The sequence below is a fragment of the Ranitomeya variabilis genome, chromosome 6 (genome assembly GCF_051348905.1).
Source record: "Ranitomeya variabilis isolate aRanVar5 chromosome 6, aRanVar5.hap1, whole genome shotgun sequence".
Classification (NCBI taxonomy): domain Eukaryota; kingdom Metazoa; phylum Chordata; class Amphibia; order Anura; family Dendrobatidae; genus Ranitomeya; species Ranitomeya variabilis.
In genome coordinates, this window is record NC_135237.1 from 409149109 (window position 1) to 409171893 (window position 22785).

General features: G+C 39.8%; 1 protein-coding gene across 5 annotated transcripts in view; it reads right to left on the reverse strand.

The window, feature by feature from the left end:
* The window catches only part of PTPRM (protein tyrosine phosphatase receptor type M), a 995903-nt gene that overhangs the window by 613179 nt on the left and 359939 nt on the right, over positions 1-22785 (reverse strand). For all 5 annotated transcript variants that reach the window (XM_077270222.1, XM_077270225.1, XM_077270224.1 and 2 more), the window contains exon 5: positions 22590-22705. In XM_077270222.1, the coding sequence (XP_077126337.1) occupies positions 22590-22705 (116 nt within the window). The remainder of the gene's footprint in view (positions 1-22589; positions 22706-22785) is intronic.

A 22785-nucleotide genomic window follows, 5' to 3' on the forward strand; every position in this document is an offset into this window, starting at 1 on the left:
TGCAATTTTCAAAATGGCAAGCTAAACTCCGAGGAGGCATTCGGCCAAGACATTAAATTACAGCATGATTCCAATACAATGTATTATACAAAATTACTTCTGAGAACAGATGACATAATTAAATTTTTCAGTGGCATAAACTATGTAATAATTTAAGAAACAGTCACTTTCTAAGTGAGGTAATGCAGGGTAATAGTAAAGTGAAGAGATCCTTAATCTAGCGAGATGGACAGTAACTGACAATTGACCTGGACTTCCCATAAACCAGCAGTCGTGAAGCTGATGGGTTGCTGGTACAGTGCGCTAAGATTGATTTACTTATTGAAATGCTCCTTCTGGAGCTTCAATTTATTTAAATTATGAGTCTGATCATTGCTGCAACTATTGCTGAAACTGCATAATAAGTATTTTTTCTAGCAAATTACTACTCATGTGTTAAGATCTTAGGAGCTAGCACATTGCACAAAAGTAGCTATAAGTCTAATTTGCATGAGAATAACCTCATTCCAGAGCAGGCTTAATAAATTAATAGAATATAATGCTTTAAGTCTACACAATAACTTGCACAGCAAAATTTACTTAACCCGATATTTGTAGAGTAAGACATTTTTCTCCAAATTACTTCATATACGGGATATATTAAATATGGAAAATCGCATATATAGTGTAAAAATGAACTCTGAAGTCTGACACATGTACTGACCACCAGAGAGGTTCTGGTTTGGCAATACAACTCTTTGGGAACAATACAACAAAGTGCTATTGCCAAAAAACTTTGAGTAATCAATAATCTTTAATTTTTTTTTTAACATGTAGTTGAGCAAAACATTTTGAGACTTATACCGTTTTCAAGTCAGTTTGCAGTAGGTTTTCCAAAATGGGCAAAACTAACAGGAGCCGGGAAGAGATGAGGATTGACTACACATACCCGGAAAATTCAGCAAACCTAGCAGTGTTTCTTACAACAAAAATGTTACCCCAGTCATTGACTAGAGTAATATTTCTTGTAAGGTGCATAGCACTGATAAGATGCAATAAGTGGAGTGTACTTGTTACTGAATTCAGCATATCTCATTCCTGCACACCCATTATTAAGACTAGCCTAGAAAACATCAGTATTTATAAATAGGGACCTATATCTTTTATCAAGATAAATGTCTAATGGCTGGACTATGTAAATAGTGGAAGAAAAAAAGTTTCAGTACAAAAGTGTATTTTTATGACAGTATCTATAAACTGGCATTTCAAGATGGATGAGAAGTTTGTGCCAAACTGTAGTTTGTGATGTGTCAGTCAGTGATTTGCCATGTGTCCTACTGACTTGCTATCAAAGATTTTCATTCATCGTCAAGCCTTATAAATAAACATGTATAAACTGCGTGCACAATTATTAAGCAATTTGTATTTTTTAAGATTCAGTTTATTATTGAACATCTACAGAGCTGTCAGTCACGCTAAAAGGTTAATGAACCTGAATTTATGAAAGTAATAGTAAGGCTTTGTCTTTCTTATGAGAATACCTATTTGTGCAGAATTATTGGACAACTAAATTAAAGAACATACCTACTCCCACCTCAGTTGTGTAGTTTCACCTCATAAAATAATAACCAAGCAACCGAAAATGTGCAAAAATACATATCTGACATTAAAAATAAAAATAATAATTATATATATATATATATATATATATATATATATATATATATATATATATATATATATATATATATATATATATATATATATAGACAAAAAATTGGAACAGCACAATGCTCACCAGTGGGTGCCCGGCCTCCTGGGTATGACGGTCCACACATCAACCCAAATAGCATACAAGTTTGAAGAAAAGAAGGCAGCACTCCAAATCCTTTTCAAAAGTGCAAAATGTGCAGTTTATTCAAGCCCACATCTTTCTTGTGCGACGTTTCGGCTCGCAATGAGCCTTTCTCAAGCAGTGGGTGTGACTTACTTTTGTGCTTATATAGGTATAATCTACCCCCATTTACATATACAGCCTTTGATTTTCATTTACATACTCGTTTACAATTCATCCTTAATAATATTAATGCTCAGTGTGCTTCCCTTATACATAAAGTGCGATCTATACATAAAGTGCAATGTGCTAAGGTGCTATTGTTTATCACGTGTCTTCACAATTACATTTCCAATGCATTAGATACTGTTTCATTACGTTGACATATTCATATCTCATATTTATATACATAATTATCGTTTTTTCTTACCCTGCTGCGCCTGGGTAAATGCACATGGAGGACGCTGTGTTCACCATTACTGGCGTTCTACTTTGCCTACTGCGCATGTCTTAGTCTCCCTCCTCTCTGTCACGGACTCTCAGCCAATCACAATATGTTCCAGTGCCCTTCCCCTTGCGCTTGCGCACTGATGTTTTGTCTTCAGTTAAGCGCCATCTTTAGTGGGGCTACCATGCCGAGGGCAACGGACCGCACCTCTCAGTGCTCATTCACTATTAATTAGATACTTTTGATACTGTGGCGATTTATTACAACTTCTGTCATTCTCATTAATTTTCACAGTATTTTGTTTCCACTCTGACATACCGGACGGCACCTTATTCAGGCTGTCTCCGATTGTCAATGGGTCTCCACACAGATGTGTAGCCCCTCCGGACCACAACATCATCATACAGAGAATCCATAAAAGTGGATAATTTCAATAAATTTAACCATACACATATAATTTTCATATGCTCACTTTATTATATTGTATACATTATTGTGACCGGCTGGCTGTCAATCATGACATAAAAATTGACAAAAAATATTAAACATATATAATGAGAAGGAGGGGGGAAAATAAAGAGAGAAGAAAAAACTTTTTATCCTCCATGTGTTTCCATCCCATTTTTCGCAGGTTGATGATACATTGTGAAGACACCACTAAAATTAAAAACATAAAATGTACAGGTTAAAAATTGAGGCAACGTAACAAATTATATTATGTACTATGCCCCAACACTTCAAACCGGAGTCCATACACATCTGATTCACAAGTGTATCCCTATAGGGGCTAATACATATTGGGCTGAATTTTAAATTCTGCATTAAGTCCTTTTGGTCTTAAAGTATTCAACTCATAGATCCATTTGAGTTCTTGTTTTTTAAGTAGGCATTCTCTATCCCCCCCTCTCCTCTGTACAGGTATTCTGTCTATTATTCTGAACTTGAGATCTTTTTCTGTATGTTTGAATTCTGTGAAATGTTTGGAGACCGGGAGGTCTAATCTTTTCTTCCTAATGGAGTGGCGATGGTTATTCATCCGAACTTTCAACTCGCAAGTTGTTTCTCCTATGTACCATAGTTTGCACGGACATTCTAACAGATATATCACATGATCTGAACTGCAGGTTAGGTACTGTCTTATCCTATACTCCTTACCCGTATCTGGATGTTTAAAAGTGGACCCTTTTATTATATGGGTACAATTGACGCACGAGAGGCATGGGAAACAGCCTTTTGGACTCGTTCCCTTGATTGTAGTTTGACAAGAATTTTTTAGGGAGCCTATATCTGATTTTACTACATAGTCTTTAATGTTTTTACCTCTACAATAAGAGAATAATGGGGGTTCTCTAAGTTCCCTGATAGTTGGTAGGCAATTTTTTAACATGCCCCAATGTTTTCTAATAACTCCTACTATACTTTTACTTTCTTCTGTGTATGTCATAACACACGGTATTCTTGTTAATACTTTTTTCTTGTCACTCCTGACTAGTAGTCCCCTTCTATCTTTTTTTATGGCCACAGATTTGGCTACATTTAATATTTTCCTTGGATATCCTCTTTCCAAAAATTTATTTACCAGTGTGTCCACAACTCCTTTTACTTCTTTCTCTTCTTTCACAATCCTGAGAACTCTAAGTAACTGGCTGAGGGGTATCGATCTCACCATATTACGGGGATGTTGGCTATCATATGTTAGTAAATTATTTTTATCCGTTTTTCTTTTACAAACAAAGTGGTTACCAATTCTCCATTCTCTTGTCTAATCAACACGTCCAAAAATTGGACATGGGTTTTAGAGGAGGTCAATGTAAATTTAATGGTCTCATCTATCTCGTTCAAATATTGGTGGAACTCCTCCAATTCTTTCTCTGTACCCTTCCATAGGAGGAAGACATCATCTATGTACCGCCACCATGCCTCCACATGCTTAAAGTGGTGGGATACATAGATGAGGTCCTCCTCCAGAATACTCATGACAATATTTGCATACGCGGGGGCCATATTGGCCACAGTATCAAAAGTATCTAATTAATAGTGAATGAGCACTCAGAGGTGCGGTCCGTTGCCCTCGGCATGGTAGCCCCACTAAAGATGGCGCTTAACTGAAGACAAAACATCAGTGCGCAAGCGCAAGGGGAAGGGCACTGGAACATATTGTGATTGGCTGAGAGTCCGTGACAGAGAGGAGGGAGACTAAGACATGCGCAGTAGGCAAAGTAGAACGCCAGTAATGGTGAACACAGCGTCCTCCATGTGCATTTACCCAGGCGCAGCAGGGTAAGAAAAAAACGATAATTATGTATATAAATATGAGATATGAATATGTCAACGTAATGAAACAGTATCTAATGCATTGGAAATGTAATTGTGAAGACACGTGATAAACAATAGCACCTTAGCACATTGCACTTTATGTATAGATCGCACTTTATGTATAAGGGAAGCACACTGAGCATTAATATTATTAAGGATGAATTGTAAACGAGTATGTAAATGAAAATCAAAGGCTGTATATGTAAATGGGGGTAGATTATACCTATATAAGCACAAAAGTAAGTCACACCCACTGCTTGAGAAAGGCTCATTGCGAGCCGAAACGTCGCACAAGAAAGATGTGGGCTTGAATAAACTGCACACTTTGCACTTTTGAAAAGGATTTGGAGTGCTGCCTTCTTTTCTTCAAACTTATATATATATATATACACACACACACACATATATATATATATATATATATATATATATATATATATATATATATATATATATATATATATATATATATATATATATATATATATATATATATATATATATATATATATATATACATATATATACAGGTCCTTCTCAAAAAATTAGCATATAGTGTTAAATTTCATTATTTACCATAATGTAATGATTACAATTAAACTTTCATATATTATAGATTCATTATCCACCAACTGAAATTTGTCAGGTCTTTTATTGTTTTAATACTGATGATTTTGGCATACAACTCCTGATAACCCAAAAAACCTGTCTCAATAAATTAGCATATTTCACCCGTCCAATCAAATAAAAGTGTTTTTTAATAACAAACAAAAAAACCATCAAATAATAATGTTCAGTTATGCACTCAATACTTGGTCGGGAATCCTTTGGCAGAAATGACTGCTTCAATGCGGCGTGGCATGGAGGCAATCAGCCTGTGACACTGCTGAGATGTTATGGAGGCCCAGGATGCTTCAATAGCGGCCTTAAGCTCATCCAGAGTGTTGGGTCTTGCGTCTCTCAACTTTCTCTTCACAATATCCCACAGATTCTCTATGGGGTTCAGGTCAGGAGAGTTGGCAGGCCAATTGAGCACAGTAATACCATGGTCAGTAAACCATTTACCAGTGGTTTTGGCACTGTGAGCAGGTGCCAGGTCGTGCTGAAAAATGAAATCTTCATCTCCATAAAGCATTTCAGCTGATGGAAGCATGAAGTGCTCCAAAATCTCCTGATAGCTAGCTGCATTGACCCTGCCCTTGATGAAACACAGTGGACCAACACCAGCAGCTGACATGGCACCCCACACCATCACTGACTGTGGGTACTTGACACTGGACTTCAGGCATTTTGGCATTTCCTTCTCCCCAGTCTTCCTCCAGACTCTGGCACCTTGATTTCCGAATGACATGCAAAATTTGCTTTTATCCGAAAAAAGTACTTGGGACCACTTAGCAACAGTCCAGTGCTGCTTCTCTGTAGCTCAGGTCAGGCGCTTCTGCCGCTGTTTATGGTTCAAAAGTGGCTTTACCTGGGGAATGCGGCACCTGTAGCCCATTTCCTGCACACGCCTGTGCACGGTGGCTCTGGATGTTTCCACACCACACTCAGTCCACTGCTTCCTCAGGTTCCGCAAGGTCTGGAATCGGTCCTTCTCCACAATCTTCCTCAGGGTCCGGTCACCTCTTCTCGTTGTACAGCGTTTTCTGCCACATTGTTTCCTTCCAACAGACTTACCATTGAGGTGCCTTGATACAGCACTCTGGGAACAGCCTATTTGTTGAGAAATTTATTTCTGGGTCTTACCCTCTTGCTTGAGGGTGTCAATGATGGCCTTCTTGACATCTGTCAGGTCGCTAGTCTTACCCATGATGGGGGTTTTGAGTAATGAACCAGCCAGGGAGTTTTTAAAAGCCTCAGGTATCTTTTGCATGTGTTTAGAGTTAATTAGTTGATTCAGAAGATTAGGGTAATAGGTCGTTTAGAGAACCTTTTCTTGATATGCTAATTTATTGAGACAGGTTTTTTGGGTTATCAGGAGTTGTATGCCAAAATCATCAGTATTAAAACAATAAAAGACCTGACAAATTTCAGTTGGTGGATAATGAATCTATAATATATGAAAGTTTAATTGTAATCATTACATTATGGTAAATAATGAAATTTAACACTATATGCTAATTTTTTGAGAAGGACCTGTATATATATATATCAGTGACGCATATAGATCCCCTTCTTTCCAATAAATCATAAGCCTTCCATCCATGGAGTATGCCAGTTTCTTAATATAATAGACAAACTCCAGTAGCGCTTCTAACTAAACCGCAGCAGGTAATGATACAAACCACCCTGTATCTTGTATCGTAGTCTATAAAAATATAATAAATCATAAAATACCCGCGCTGAGTGAAAGACCTCTTGGAATTGGTCCACTGCGCTTTCCCTAGCCTAGTCACGTGTTCATCCACGTGACCGTGACATCATGGAAGGTCCTGCTTCGGCAGAGAACCTAACGGCTACACTAGCGTTCATTCCATGTGGTAGGTGAGCTTGGAGCGTTCTGCTACCGGCCGGGGCAGCGCCCACAGTCTCCCTACCTGAAGATCTTCATCGTATATTTGGCTAAAGCTTATCTGCTATAAAAGCTGCTCGGAAGACTCTACATCACCGCTGTGCAACATTGAGGTAAAGTCTCTATTCTCCTCGGTCTATATACACTGGTTTTATGGATCATAGCTTTGCAATCTTTTTTCTTAAAACAACGTCCGGATATTTGTAAAAGTTTTAGTGGATGTCTTTCACTCAGCGCGGGTATTTTATTATTTATTACAGTTTCTTAATATGTTGAAGATCAAATTTTTGGGCAGTACCAATGACAGCCTTCCAGACACTATTCAGAGAGATGTACTGCTTTCTGTCACCATAACCCCTTTACGACATGTGTCGTACTAGTACTGCATGTCGTGTCTCCCCCTTTGATGTGGGCTCCGGCGGTGACCCCACATCAAAGCTGCGACATGTCAGCTGTTTTGAACAGCTGACATGTGGCGCAATAGCGGTGGGTAAAATCGCGATCCACCCTCTGCTATTAACTAGTTAAATGCGGCATTTAACTACCGCTTCCGGCTATCGGGCCGGAAATGAGCGCATCACTGACCCCCGTCATGTGATCGGGGGTCAGCGATGTGTCGGTATGACAACCAGAGGTCTCCTTGAGACCTCTATGGTTATTGATGCCAGATTGCTGTGAGCGCCACCCTGTGGACAGCGCTCATGGCAATGTAGGAATTCAGCTACATAGGAGCGATCTGAGCATCGCTCCTATGTAGCTGAGCCGATTGAGTTGCGCCAGCTTCTAGACTCCCATGGAGGCTATTGAAGCATGGCAAAAGTTAAAAAAAAAAGTTTTAAAAAATATGAAAAAAAAATATACCGTATATACTCGAGTATAAGCCGACCCGAGTATAAGCCGACCCCCCTAATTTTGCCACAAAAAAACTGGGAAGACTTAATGACTCGAGTATAAGCCTAGGGTGGAAAATGCAGCAGCTACTGATAAATTTCAAAAATAAAAATAGATACCAATAAAAGTAAAATTAATTGAGACATCCGTAGTTTAAGTGTTTTTGAATATCCATATTGAATCAGGAGCCCCATATAATGCTCCATACAGTTCATGATGGCCCCATAAGATGCTCCATACAAAATATGCCCCATATAATACTCCATACAGTTTATGATGGGCTCCATAAGATGCTCCATATTAAAATATGCCCCATATAATGCTGAACAAATGTTGATTATGACCCCATAAGATGCTCCATACAGACATTTGCCCCATACAATGCTGCACAAATGCTGATTATGGCCCCATAAGATGCTCCATAGACACATTTGCCCCGTATAATGCTCCACAAATGTGGATTATGGCCCCATAAGATGCTCCATAGAGATATTTGCCCCATATAATGCTGCACATGGCCCCATAAGATGCTCCATACAGATATTTGCCCCATATAATGCTGCACATGGCCCCATAAGATGCCCCATACAGATATTTGCCCCATATAATGCTGCATATGGCCCCATAAGATGCTTCATACAGATAATTGCCCCATATAATGCTTCACATGGCCCCATACAGATGTTTGTCCCATATAATGCTGCACATGGCCCCATAACATGCTCCATACAGATATTTGCCCAATATAATGCTGCACAACGCCCCATAAGATGCCCCATACAGATAATTGCCCCATATAATGCTGCACATGGCCCCATAAGATGCTCCATACAGATATTTGCCCCATATAATGCTGCACATGGCCCCATAAGATGCCCCATACAGATATTTGCCCCATATAATGCTGCATATGGCCCCATAAGATGCTTCATACAGATAATTGCCCCATATAATGCTTCACATGGCCCCATACAGATGTTTGTCCCATATAATGCTGCACATGGCCCCATAACATGCTCCATACAGATATTTGCCCCATATAATGCTGCACAACGCCCCATAAGATGCCCCATACAGATAATTGCCCCATATAATGCTGCACATGGCCCCATAAGATGCTCCATACAGATATTTGCCCCATGTAATGTTGCACATGGCCCCATAAGATGCTCCATACAGATATTTGCCACATATGCTGTTGCTGCAATTAAAAAAATAAAAAAATCACATACTCACCTCTCAGGCCCCCGGCACTTACTATATTCACCTGCTCCTCGTTCCACCACCGACCGCTGCTGTTTCTTCCCGTCCTCTGCACCGAAGTTCAGGCAGAGGGCAGCGAGCACTAATCGCGTCATCACGCCCTCTGACCTGAGCGTCACTGCAGAGGATGCGGACGACGCAGCGGCACCGACGGTGGAACGGGAAGCAGGTGAATATCGCGCACTGCATTATACTCACCTGCTCCTGGCGCGGTCCCTGCACATCTGTTCCCCCGGCGCCGGCAGCTTCTTCCTGTAATGAGCGGTCACATGGTACCGCTCATTACAGTAATGAATATGCGGCTCCACCCCTATGGAAGTGGAGTGGGGTCCATATTCATTACTGTAATGAGCGATACCATGTGACTGCTCAGTACAGGAAGCTGCGGCGCCAGGGAAAAGATGTGCAGGGACCGTGCCAGGAGCGGGTGAGTTATTACACAGCTCCACTCCCCCTCCCCTGCCGACCCCTGGATATGACTTGAGTATAAGCCGAGAGGGTTACTTTCAGCCCAAAAAAGTGGGCTGAAAATCTTATACTGGAGTATATACAGTATATAAAATTTTAAATCACCCCCCTTTCGCCCCATTCAAAATAAAACAATAAAAAAAAAAATCAAACATACACATATTTGGTATTGCTGGGTTCAGAATCGCCCGATCTATCAATAAAAGGAAAGGATTAACCTGATCGCTAAACCATGTAGCGAGAAAAAAATTTGAAACGCCAGAATGATGTTTTTTTGGTTGCTGTGACATTGCATTAAAATGCAATAACGGGCGATCAAAAGAACGTATCTGCACAAAAGTGGTATCATTAAAAACGTCAGTTCGGCACGCAAAACAATACGCCCTCTCGTGACCCCAGATCACAAAAAATGGAGACGCTACGGGTATTGGAAAATTTAGCAATTGTTTGGGGGTTTTTTTAAGCAAAGTTTGGATTTTTTTTTCACCACTTAGAGAAAAAATAACCTAGACATGTTTGGTGTCTTTGAACTCGTAAAGACCTGTAGAATCACAATGGCAGGTCAGTTTTAGCATTTAGTGAACCTAGCAAAAAAAGAAAACAAAAAACAAGTGTGGGATTGCACTTTTTTTCAATTTCACCACACTTGGAATTTTCTCCCTGTTTTCTAGTACAAGACATGGTAAAACCAATGGGGTCTTTCAAAAGTACAACTCGTCCCGCAAAAAACAAGCCCTCACATGGCCATATCAACAGAAAAAAGTTATGGCTCTGGGAAGGAGAAGAGCAAAAAACAAAAACGCAACAACGAAAAAGGGCTGCCTCTTAAGGGATGCACGAGTTATCAACAGAAGTTAGGTGAATAAGGTGGCCATGCCATTGTTCTTTTATCTTTAAGGCCTTTACTTGCAAGGAAAAGCAGTGGAGATCTTGATGCATGCAATGGAGCCATGTTCTCCATAAAAATCTTGGTTTCTTGAAAGATGCAGACTTTTTCCTGCATGACTGCTTGAAGAAAATGTCTTCTGGAACTTGGCAGTAGGTTTTGGAACTGATTTTCAGTCAATGTTCAACTCGAAAAGGTTCAACTAGCTCATGTTTAATAATTCCTGCTTATAGCAGTACCCCACCACCACCTTGCTGGCATCTGATTCTATGTGGAGGTCTATACCTGCTACTGATCCAGCCAAGAGTGCATCAGGTTCACCAAGAATGACTCACCTTATCAGTCCATAAAACCTATGAAAAAACTGTCTTAATTTTATTTTTGGCCACGTTTTGATGTTTCAACTTCTTTGTCTTGTTCAGTGGTGGTTGGGTTTCAGCCTTCCTTACCTTGGTCGTGTCTCTGAGCACTGAACACCTTGTACTTCTCAGCCCTCCAGGGAGGTTGCAATTCTGGAATATGGCAGCACTAGAGGATAATGGGTTTCTGGTCACTTAATGTTGATTCTTCTCAAATGCAGGTAATGTGCATCTTTTTTCTAAACAAATTTTTTGCGACCGTGTTGATTATTTGCAACACAAATGTTCATGGTTCTGTGATCACACCCCAATATGTTAGCGTCTTCTTGAGTGTTCATACTTTTTTAACACTTTTAACAATTTTTGAGTTTTAAGATCCAGTTAAATCTCCTTTTGGCCCATTTTGCCTGGGCAAAACAAGCTGCCTAATAATTTTGCACACCTTGATACAGGTGTTGTATACTTAGGCCGCATCCTTCCTTATTACATAAATTCACATCACCTGATATGCTTTATAAGCATTCAAGTGTATACAGGTTGGAGTTGGAAAATTTGCATAAAATTTTTAATATGGTCAAATTACTCACTTGTATAATAATTGTGCACACAGTATGTATAATATAGCATACATATTTATTTATATGTGCACCTAATTCATCACTTTATTAAATTTGTGGCCACACACGAAGATCAATCTGACATATTCTGGTAGACCTTGCTGTATTGGGATTTGTTTATGGATTCCCCGACATGCACATTTGGTTGCTTTTTGACATGTGCCATATATACTATGCTTTTAGATATTTCTGACAAGGAGGAAACCTAAGTCTAAATTCTCATTTCCTCTTTTCCTTAGTGTGGGATTATGATTTTCACCTCTGCATGTGTAAATTTTAACTATTTTGTTATTTTTGAATGACAATATACGTGAAATCATTTTTTCACAATTAATCTATTGTTGCCAATTTTCTCTGATCACACGTTGTCATTCTGTTATTGACAAAATCAATATAGTGATTTACCAATAATTATTTTAATTGACAAAGTGTATCCAAATTAGCTCTTTATTTAAGATGAATATGTTTTCCATTATTTACATAGCACTGACATATACTGTGCACACACTCTTCTAACAATCTTATTATGCCATATAACAAGGCCAAGGTTCCTGGGAAGCCAATTAATAACCAGCCATACAAAACAGATTCTAGATGCCCATAACAGCAGCTTTAGATCAATTTCTGCCAACTGCTTGTGACATGAAAAAGCCGGACAGATGCCGACCGCAAACAGATTTCTCTGGAAAAGTCAGTCCGCTGTGTTGGATTTATTTGGTTGCTGTTGGGTGCAGTCCTTTTCATACCTGGAAATGTATTCATGACAAACGACACATGGGCAGCACAAAGCTCAGGTGACAGTGCGAAGCAAAGATCGATTTGCCTAAAGTCTGCAATTTATCAACATAGTCATCCAGAACGTCAACAACCACAGACCTACGTCTACTTCAACTTCAATTTATCTGAAAAAATGCAGTCTAAAATCTCTTGAATATGACTACTTTGTTAAGGAGTATGCCTTTAAATGGTTCAAACCCAAGATCTCACACTTCACACTTTTGCGAGGCCCCATGATATAAGCTTAAAGTGCTATTCCATCTCAGACATTATGGCACATACACAGCATGTGTCCTATATGTCTCATAGAGGCACACCCATACCTCTCTAAAAATGAGACTCAACTGAGAACCAAGAGGTTCCACATGTGGACGTCTCTAGGTATGCCGAAATGTAGCAAACAGGCTGGTTTGGTATTTTTTCGATGTGTATGTGAATAACTGACCTTGCACGAGTAGGTGTTTACCAATTTTAAGCATTTCTGCTTTGAGACATAAGTCATAGGCTATACATTACTACAACCTAAATTCCCGACTCCTTTCCTTTACCAGATGGGAGACTTTTCTCTACAAAACCAAGGAGCGGCAGATTACATAGCATCAATACGATTGTCAAGCAATGTTCTATGCATCACTATGATTGGGAGATGAAAATATTTCTATATCTTTTTTGTTTTGACACTTTTTGACAGGTAACATACAGTCTGATGGAAAAAAGAATCCTATTAAGGATGCTGACAATTTAACAAAAGTTGACTAAAGATGCCTTCAAAAGTAGAAGGCAAAATAAACTGACATGTAATCCTCTTCAACTCTTTATTAATTACTTTTTGGCTTGCCAATGACATTGTCTGATCTTATGCGCTGCAGTGGATTTTCCACGATGACAAGCCTCAGCTAATACCGGCACTTTTATTTTTGCCCACAGCATAATTGCTCACTACAAGTGAGATATAAACACCTCTATCAACATATGCATTATAATTATTTTCCTTGTTTAGTGAGTCAATACAGAAGAAATAGTATGCCCATTTTAGTGCTAGCTTGTGTTGTCAGCAGATGTGACAAAGAAAATCTAAGCAGATGGGCTACATCTGTTAATCATAAACATGCTTTCATTAGTGCCATCGTCACATTTATTTGGTTGCAAGTTTATTTTTTAGTGTATCAGCTAATGAGAACATTGGATTTCCACCACATTCTGCATCGCTAATACCAATGCTTTACAATATGCTTGTTTATTCATCGCAGAGAAAACTGTGAAACTAGTTTCCGATATGGATACACCAGGGATATATATAGTGCCTTACAAAATTATTCGGCTCCCTGGAACTTTTCAACCTTTTCCCACATATCATGCTTCAAACATAAAGATACAAAATGTAAATTTTTGGTGAAGAATCAACAACAAGTGGAACACAATTGTGAAGTTGATCGAAATTTATTGGTTATTTAAAATTTGTGTGTAAAATCAATAACTGAAAAGTGGGGCATGCAATATTATTCAGCCCCTTTAACTTAATACTTTGTTGTGCCACCTTTTGCTGCGATTACAGCTTCAAGTCGCTTGAGGTATGTCTATCAGTTTTTGACTTTCCACAAAAATTTAAAATGACCAATAAATTTCGTTCAACTTCACAATTGTGTTCCACTTGTTGTTGATTCTTCACCAAAAATTTACATTTGGAATCTTTATGTTTGAATAATAATCCATCTAAAATGGAAAATCATTCCAAAATTTCTACTGTATCAATATCTTCAGTCTAGAGAGATTACATGTCTCCAAGGTAAAAGACAATAAACCATTATAGTCTGACCTGTGGTCATAATCTTTTCAATATGCCCCCCTTCTACCCAATATTCTTGATTACACACAATCAAGTTTTCAAGAAGTACATGCACACTCCTCACATAGGGCAGAAGCCAGCAAACAAGAGCACGAGACAATGAGAACCCCTTCTTGAACTAAATGTTTGGCCCCCGATAAAATAAAAAATCTATACTCGCCTGCCGTGCCGGCGCCGTTCCAGTGGTGTCAGCACTCGCGGTTTTGGAGTCCTGGTGCAGTGGAATGGCACATGGTGCATGGCACCCAATCTTTGCTGGCATCACTGTCTCCACCTTTGTGAAAGAGAATAATGCCACTCCTAGAAATAGGTGCACAAGTAGGGTCCCAACCCTTGTAATACAAAGATGAACTTGGCACTCAAGCGGTAGATGTGAAAAGTAGACTTTAATGCAGGTTTAACAGTACAGGTGTTTACAGACGTTTCAGTCCACAAGGACCTTTATCAGAGTACACACTAGTAATTTTACATGGAGCGGACACAGTGTCCAAAGAAGCAAAAATTGTGAGATTGGTGATCCTGGAGAGCACAGTGCAGTGCTACCGGCACAAACCAACACTAGTTTTGAGAACATTCAGAGACCCGTTTTTCAGATACTTATTCTTTCTGCGATTTTCATGTGTACAACTTACCCATTATAGCCTGTGATGCTGTTCACATGTCTGTGATGGTAACAGAACTTTAAACAAGACACAAAATGTGGCGACAGTCTGCAGGAGCGCAAATAAAACTTATGCCTCATTCAGATGTCTGCTGCGTTCTGTCTGTGCTTTTTATGGATGGTACGCATACCAATCACAGTCTACAGGAATGTTCACATGCCCATATTTTTAGCCGGACTGATTGTGCGAGAAAAAAAAATGTTGGTTGTTGATTCGAGTCATAGATCAAACTCGCCCATTGAAATCAATGGGTCCATAGAAGAAAGGACAGCACAACAGGCCATCTATGTGTCATACCAGTGCTGTTTATTTTTTTAATCTTTAATTTAAGAGGATTTTTTTTCTGCATACAGGAAATAGGGATTTCAAGCTAATGATAAGAACTGATATATGAATAAGAAAGAGATGAAAATCGGATCAAGCGCACTGATAAAAAGACAGATTTCTCTTGGAATCAAAAAATAAACAAATGTTTTAATTAAGTCTAAAGCATACACACGACAGACAGAAGCGTTTCACATAATGAGATTTGGCAGTGTTGTGGGATGACATATGCACACATTAGGAGCAGATAAACCTAAAAGGTGAGCACAGTTGAAATCAATAGGATTGGCTGGGGCTGGCATTAAATTAATTAAGGTATGAGGTCAATATAAGGTAAGTGTCTAAGATTATTACTGACATCTGTTGTGCTTTGTGTGTTGGGATAATATGGATTTAATTATTATATTTAATTGTTATAATCTCCTTGGCTAAAGCCAAACACTAGGAAGAAACCTATAGAATATTACAGGTAAAATGGCAGGATAACAATATATGGGTCATTCTAATGGTTACATGGCAGAGTTGGTCACTAATTTATGCGATTTTCAAATATGTCATGTAAAAGAGGACAATTAAATCCAAAGATTAGGAAGGTGGACAATAAGATGTAAGAGTGTAGGAGCACAACACAATCTATATTTACGGTATATGGAATTAGATCTATTATTTGCATTGAACAATAATTAGCAATAAGCAGAGGTTAGGTTCATGTACTATCATAGTACAATGTTATACAAGTCTATAATATGAGATATGAGTTACACAATAAACAAATGTTACAGAAAGTTCAAATTTACATAGAAGCCATAATCCTTTAAAACTATGAGTTTCCCTTGCTTCGTTGTACCTCAGTGAGTGCACCTCAGTGAGCAATTAAAAACACAAGTTGTAACACTTGAGAGTTAGTGATTTTCTTAACTAATAAAATCAATCAGAGGTATTCAGTTTTCTAGGTTGCTACACCAACATTACTTGCTACCGTTTTGTACTAACTACTGATTGTTATATAAATATTCACCAATAAAAGTTGTTATGTTGTGTAAATTATCTACGCTGCGTACGTAGATCATATTTGTCTTCTTACCTTGTTCTTGTCCCTTCCCCTACGTCCTCATGTGCCACCCCTTTTCGTAGACCCTTGACCCTCACCACCTCCTCCCCTTTCGTGTTATGTCTCGTGTTATGTCTTGTTGACATGTTTGAGAAAATTTTCAATAAAAATTAATTGAATGAAAAACACAAGTTGTCACGGCCAGAAAGGACCAACAACCACAATAAGCCAATTTTTATTTTACTTTCATGTATTAATCTATAGAGTTTACCCACTGAGTCTAGCGTGCAGCGTCCACACTGGTGTGACTGATTTGAGTGCCCCAATGTTCTCTATCTTGGGGATCGTGAGAATAGCTAACTGCCTTCCTTTTGGACCTCACCTTCCCCTGAAATATTCTCCTGAAGAACCTCCACATTAATGAAGGAGAAACTTGTTGAGGTAGACGAGTATTTCTCTGACCTATTTACTGTATGCGATCAGAGATGAAATAAGCCCATTTGATTGCATAGTATTTTTCTGACTGTTCACAATATAAAGGGAGAGAAAGCTGCTAACCAGTGTTCTGGGGGTGTGGTTGGACTAGGATGCACGGGGACAGTTGTTGTGTATTGAAACAAAAAACACAGTCTAGTAAGTGACACATTGCTGTAATCTGGGTATCTGCCACTACATTATGGTGCTCTCAGAGTACATAGCAAAAACCTGGTGACAGATTCCCTTTAGGTCTATCAGTGCTCATCTTATTTTCCATTTAGAGTAGCTACCACAATAATATTTAACCTCATAGAGAAGGGATTTACTATTATTTATATAGTTCCTCTTTTGATGGGATAGGGCGCAACAGTGAATAATAGGGAGTGCCTAAAAGGAGTGGGGGCGCCTTATGTTGTCTATCCTTTAGGGTGCCAACCTCGGCCATTAGGTAGTGGTCAGCAATGATGGGACAATAGGGATTTTTTATAGGGCCTTGCTCATGGTGTCCTCTTTATTTATTATTATTATTCGTGTTTTGGTGCTTTAATCACACTCGTTTTTCAATATTTCCTCTGTATTGCTATGTGCAATTACATTGCATTTGATTCCTTTTAGATTTGTGGTATATTTTTCTATACATGAAGTATCGTTTCACCTTGCGGAGATCGACATGCTAAGCATGCCGAGATGAGGAGACATTACGGTCTGACGCCTCTCATACAGCCAAACCAGATCTCCGCTTTGCACTGACGAGGGGCAGTACCCCGAAACACAGTATCTGCAAATTGAGATTCTGGTTTGGCTATTTTCCTAAGTCATGTGACAAGGCTCGTTAAAGGGTCAACATTGACTGGAAGGATTGCTACCTTCCAATAGGTGGCACTAGAGTTCTAGCTATTTTCCTCTCTGAAGAGACAATTTGCATAATGTACATCCCTAATAAACTTCACGTTTTATATTTGGGGTATTTTTCTGTGAATTACCTCACTGACCTATTAAAAACATGAGTGATCAGCACCAGAAAAGCCCATCAACCATAATAGTTACATATATAGTTACATAGTTATTGAGGTTGAAGGAAGACTTTAAGTCCATCTAGTTCAACCCATAGCCTAACCTAACATGCCCTAACATGCTGATCCAGAGGAAGGCAAAAAAAACCCATGTGGCAAAGAGTAACTCCACCATGGGGAAAAAAATTCCTTCCCGACTCCACATACGGCAATCAGACTAGTTCCCTGGATCAACGCCTTATCAAGGAATCTAGTGTATATACCCTGTAATATTATACTTTTCCAGAAAGGTATCCAGTACCCTCTTAAATTTAATTAATGAATCACTCATTACAACATCATACGGCAGAGAGTTCCATAGTCTCACTGCTCTTACAGTAAAGAATCCGCGTCTGTTATTATGCTTAAACCTTCTTTCCTCCAGACGTAGAGGATGCCCCCTTGTCCCTGTCTCAGGTCTATGATTAAAAAGATCATCAGAAAGGTCTTTGTACTGTCCCCTCATATATTTATACATTAAAATAAGATCACCCCTTAGTCTTCGTTTTTCCAAACTAAATAGCCCCAAGTGTAATAACCTATCTTGGTATTGCAGACCCCCCAGTCCTCTAATAACCTTGGTCGCTCTTCTCTGCACCAGCTCTAGTTCAGCTATGTCTTTCTTATACACCGGAGACCAGAACTGTGCACAGTATTCTAAGTGTGGTCGAACTAGTGACTTGTATAGAGGTAAAATTATGTTCTCCTCATGAGCATCTATGCCTCTTTTAATACATCCCATTATTTTATTTGCCTTTGTAGCAGCTGCCTGACACTGGCCACTGAATATGAGTCTGTCATCCACCCATACACCCAGGTCTTTTTCATTGATGGTTTTGCCCAGAGTTTTAGAATTAAGCACATAGTTATACATCTTATTACTTCTACCCAAGTGCATGACCTTACATTTATCCCCATTAAAGCTCATTTGCCATTTATCAGCCCAAGCTTCTAGTTTACATAAATCATCCTGTAATATAAAATTGTCCTCCCCTGTATTGATTACCCTACAGAGTTTAGTGTCATCTGCAAATATTGAAATTCTACTCTGAATGCCCTCTACAAGGTCATTAATAAATATGTTAAAAAGAAGAGGGCCCAATACTGACCCCTGTGGTACCCCACTGCTAACCGCGACCCAGTCCGAGTGTGCTTCATTAATAACCACCCTTTGTTTCCTATCCCTGAGCCAGCTCTCAACCCACTTACACATATTTTCCCCTATCCCCATTACTCTCATTTTATGTATCAACCTTTTGTGTGGCACCGTATCAAAAGCTTTGGAAAAGTCCATATACACTACGTCCACTGGGTTCCCTTGGTCCAGTCCGGAACTTACCTCTTCATAGAAGCTGATCAAATTAGTCTGACATGAGCGGTCCCTAGTAAACCCGTGCTGATACTGGGTCATGAGGTTATTCCTCTTCAGATACTCCAGTATAGCATCCCTTAGAATGCCCTCCAGGATTTTACCCACAGTAGAGGTTAAACTTACTGGCCTATAATTACCGAGTTCAGTTTTTGCCCCTTTTTTGAATATTGGCACCACATTTGCTATACGCCAGTCCTGTGGTACAGACCCTGTTATTATGGACTCTTTAAAGATTAAAAATAATGGTCTATCAATGACTGTACTTAGTTCCTGCAGTACTCGGGGGTGTATCCCATCCGGGCCCGGAGATTTGTCAATTTTAGTGATTTTTAGACGCCGCTGTACTTCCTGCTGGGTTAAGCAGGTGACATTTAATGGGGAATTTTTATCACTAGTCATATTGGCTGCCATGGGATTTTCTTTTGTAAATACTGATGAAAAAAAGTCATTTAGCAGATTGGCTTTTTCCTCATCCTCATCCACCATTTCCCCCAGATTATTTTTAAGGGGGCCAACACTGTCATTTTTTAGTTTCTTACTATTTATATAGTTAAAGAATATTTTGGGATTATTTTTACTCTCTCTGGCAATGAGTCTCTCTGTCTCAATCTTTGCTGCCTTGATTTGCTTTTTACAGAATTTATTTAATTTTCTGTATTTATTTAATGCCTCATCACTACCTACTTCCTTTAATTCTCTAAATGCTTTCTTTTTGTTCCTTATTGCGCCCCTAACAGCTCTATTTAGCCATATTGGTTTCCTCCTATTTCTAGTATGTTTATTCCCATACGGTATATACTGTGCACAGGTCCTATCCAGGATGCTAATGAACGTCTCCCATTTTCTTTGTGTATTTTTGTGTCTCAGGATATCGTCCCAGTTAATTGCACCAAGATCCTCTCTCATCCGTTGGAAATTTGCCCTCCTGAAGTTTAGTGTCCTTGTCACCCCCCTACTACCCATCTTATTAAAGGTTACATGAAAACTTATTATTTTATGATCACTATTCCCCAAGTGACCCCCCACCCTTATATTTGATATGCGGTCTGGCCTGTTGGTTAATATTAGGTCTAGCAGTGCCCCCCTCCTTGTTGGGTCCTGAACCAGCTGTGAAAGGTAATTGTCTCTCATAGTTGTCAAAAACCGATTACCTTTGCTGGAACTGCAGGTTTCTGTTCCCCAATCTATTTCAGGGTAGTTGAAGTCCCCCATAATAATGACTTCTCCTTGAGTTGCAGCTTCATGTATTTGCTTTACGAGGATATTCTCCATTGCTTCCATTATTTTTGGAGATTTATAACAAACCCCTATCAGTAATTTATTATTTTTTCCCCCTCCCCTTATCTCCACCCACAGGGACTCCACATTTTCATTAAATTCACCTATATTATCACGCAGGATGGGTTTTAAGGAAGATTTTACATATAGACACACCCCTCCCCCTCGCTTATCTGTACGGTCATTTCTGAACAGGCTATAGCCCTGCAAGTTAACAGCCCAGTCATGGCTCTCATCCAGCCACGTCTCAGATATCCCCACCATGTCATAATTATGCTCCAACAACATTAGTTCTAATTCGTCCATTTTGTTGGCGAGGCTTCTGGCATTAGTATACATGCACTTGATGTTACTCTCTGTACCTCTATTCTTTCTTAAATTATTAACTGTTCTAACCCCACCCCCCATGCCACCGCCACCCCCAACTTCCTTATTTGTGCCCAGCTCTCTATCTGCACTATCTTCCCCTCCTATAAAATGAATACCCTCCCCCCCATTCCCTAGTTTAAACACTCCTCCAACCTTCTAACCATTTTCTCCCCCAGCACAGCTGCCCCTTCCCCATTGAGGTGCAGCCCGTCCCTAGCGTAGAGCCTGTAGCCCACTGAGAAGTCGGCCCAGTTCTGCAGGAACCCAAACCCCTCCTTCCTACACCAATTCTTGAGCCACTTATTAACCTCCCTAATCTCCCGTTGCCTCTCTGGCGTGGCACGTGGTACAGGCAGTATTTCGGAAAATACCACGTTGGAGGTCCTTGCTTTCAGCTTGCAGCCTAATTCCCTGAAATCATCTTTAAGGACCTTCCACCTACCTCTAACTGTCATTTGTGCCAATGTGCACCATGACTGCTGGGTCCTCACCAGCCCCTCCCAGTAATCTGTCCACCCGATCAGCGATGTGTCGGACTTGAGCGCCAGGTAGGCAGCACACCGTCCGACGATCCCTGTCTTTGTGACAGATTGCCCTATCTGTTCCCCTAATAATTGAGTCCCCCACTACCAGCACCTGTCTGGCCTGCCCTGCTCTCCTATTTCCCTCCTTACTGGAGCAGTCACTCCTCCGGCTTTCAGAGGACATGCCTGGCTGCAGCAGTGCTACCCCTGTACTGGCACCCCCCTCATCTGCCAACTTAGCAAACTTATTGGGGTGTGCCAGATCAGGACTAGCCTCCCTGGCACTCTTCCCTCTACCCCGCCTTCTATCTGTCACCCAGCTAACTGCCACACTGTCCTGCAGCTCCATCCTACCATCCCCCTCCTCATCTATCCCATTGAGCGTCTGCTCTGTGAGCAGAAGACTCCTCTCCATATTGTCTATGGATCTCAGTGTTGCCAGCTGCACATTTAGATCCAAAATCTGGGCTTCCAAATGCACAATGTGCTCACATCTCGCACAGCAGTATGCACCCTCGACCAGCTGGTCAAGGACTGCATACATGTGGCAAGATGTGCACTGGATGGCATTAACAATTGTGGAGCACATTTCCTAATGGGGATTGCACCAGACAGAAACTTTAATTAAAAATAAATACAAAGTATTAATTTAAAAAAAAAAAAAAAAAAAAAACAGAAGCAATTCCTCCCTTGGAAACTCCCTGATTCCAAAGTCACTGAATCACAAGTCACACACTTACCGCCGTTCACACTTACACTCAGGTCACACTCAGCTCGCTCACACTCGCTGTGCTGAAGATTTATAGATTTTTTTTTTTTCTCTCTATCTCCCCTCAACAGCAATCCACCTTGCTGTTCAGATGCACTTCCAAAAAGGGCTTGAGCCCCAAACAGCTGCCCCTTATAAACCCTTGATTATGACCGCCCACCCTAAGTTAACACCTTGTGAATATAGCTACTCCCAATTCAGCAATTCACACAGGTATTTGTTAAAGGCCTTCCAAATACCTCTTCACTGAATCACAAGTCACACACTTACCGCCGTTCACACTTACGCTCAGGTCACACTCAGCTCGCTCACACTCGCTGTGCTGAAGATTTATAGATTTTTTTTTTTTTTCTCTCTATCTCCCCTCAACAGCAATCCACCTTGCTGTTCAGATGCACTTCCAAAAAAAAAAAGGATAATTCAATTTTTTTTCTTGCATATATTAACCTGGAAGGTTCATATCTGGCACAGGATATTTTCTACTTAAAGGGAGTTTGTAAAACTAAAAAAATTACCTGCAGCCAAAGCCTGTCGCTTGGGGTTGTCTTTCCATTTGCCACACAGGTGAATGTTGCAAACTTGCCTGCATTAACATCCTCATTCTTTACCCGTATAAAATGAGGTGTTTTCGCTGAAAAAACAAACAAACACATTAACACGATAACAGTAAACCAATGAAAAAGCCTCTACATCTAGTACAGGTCCTTCTCA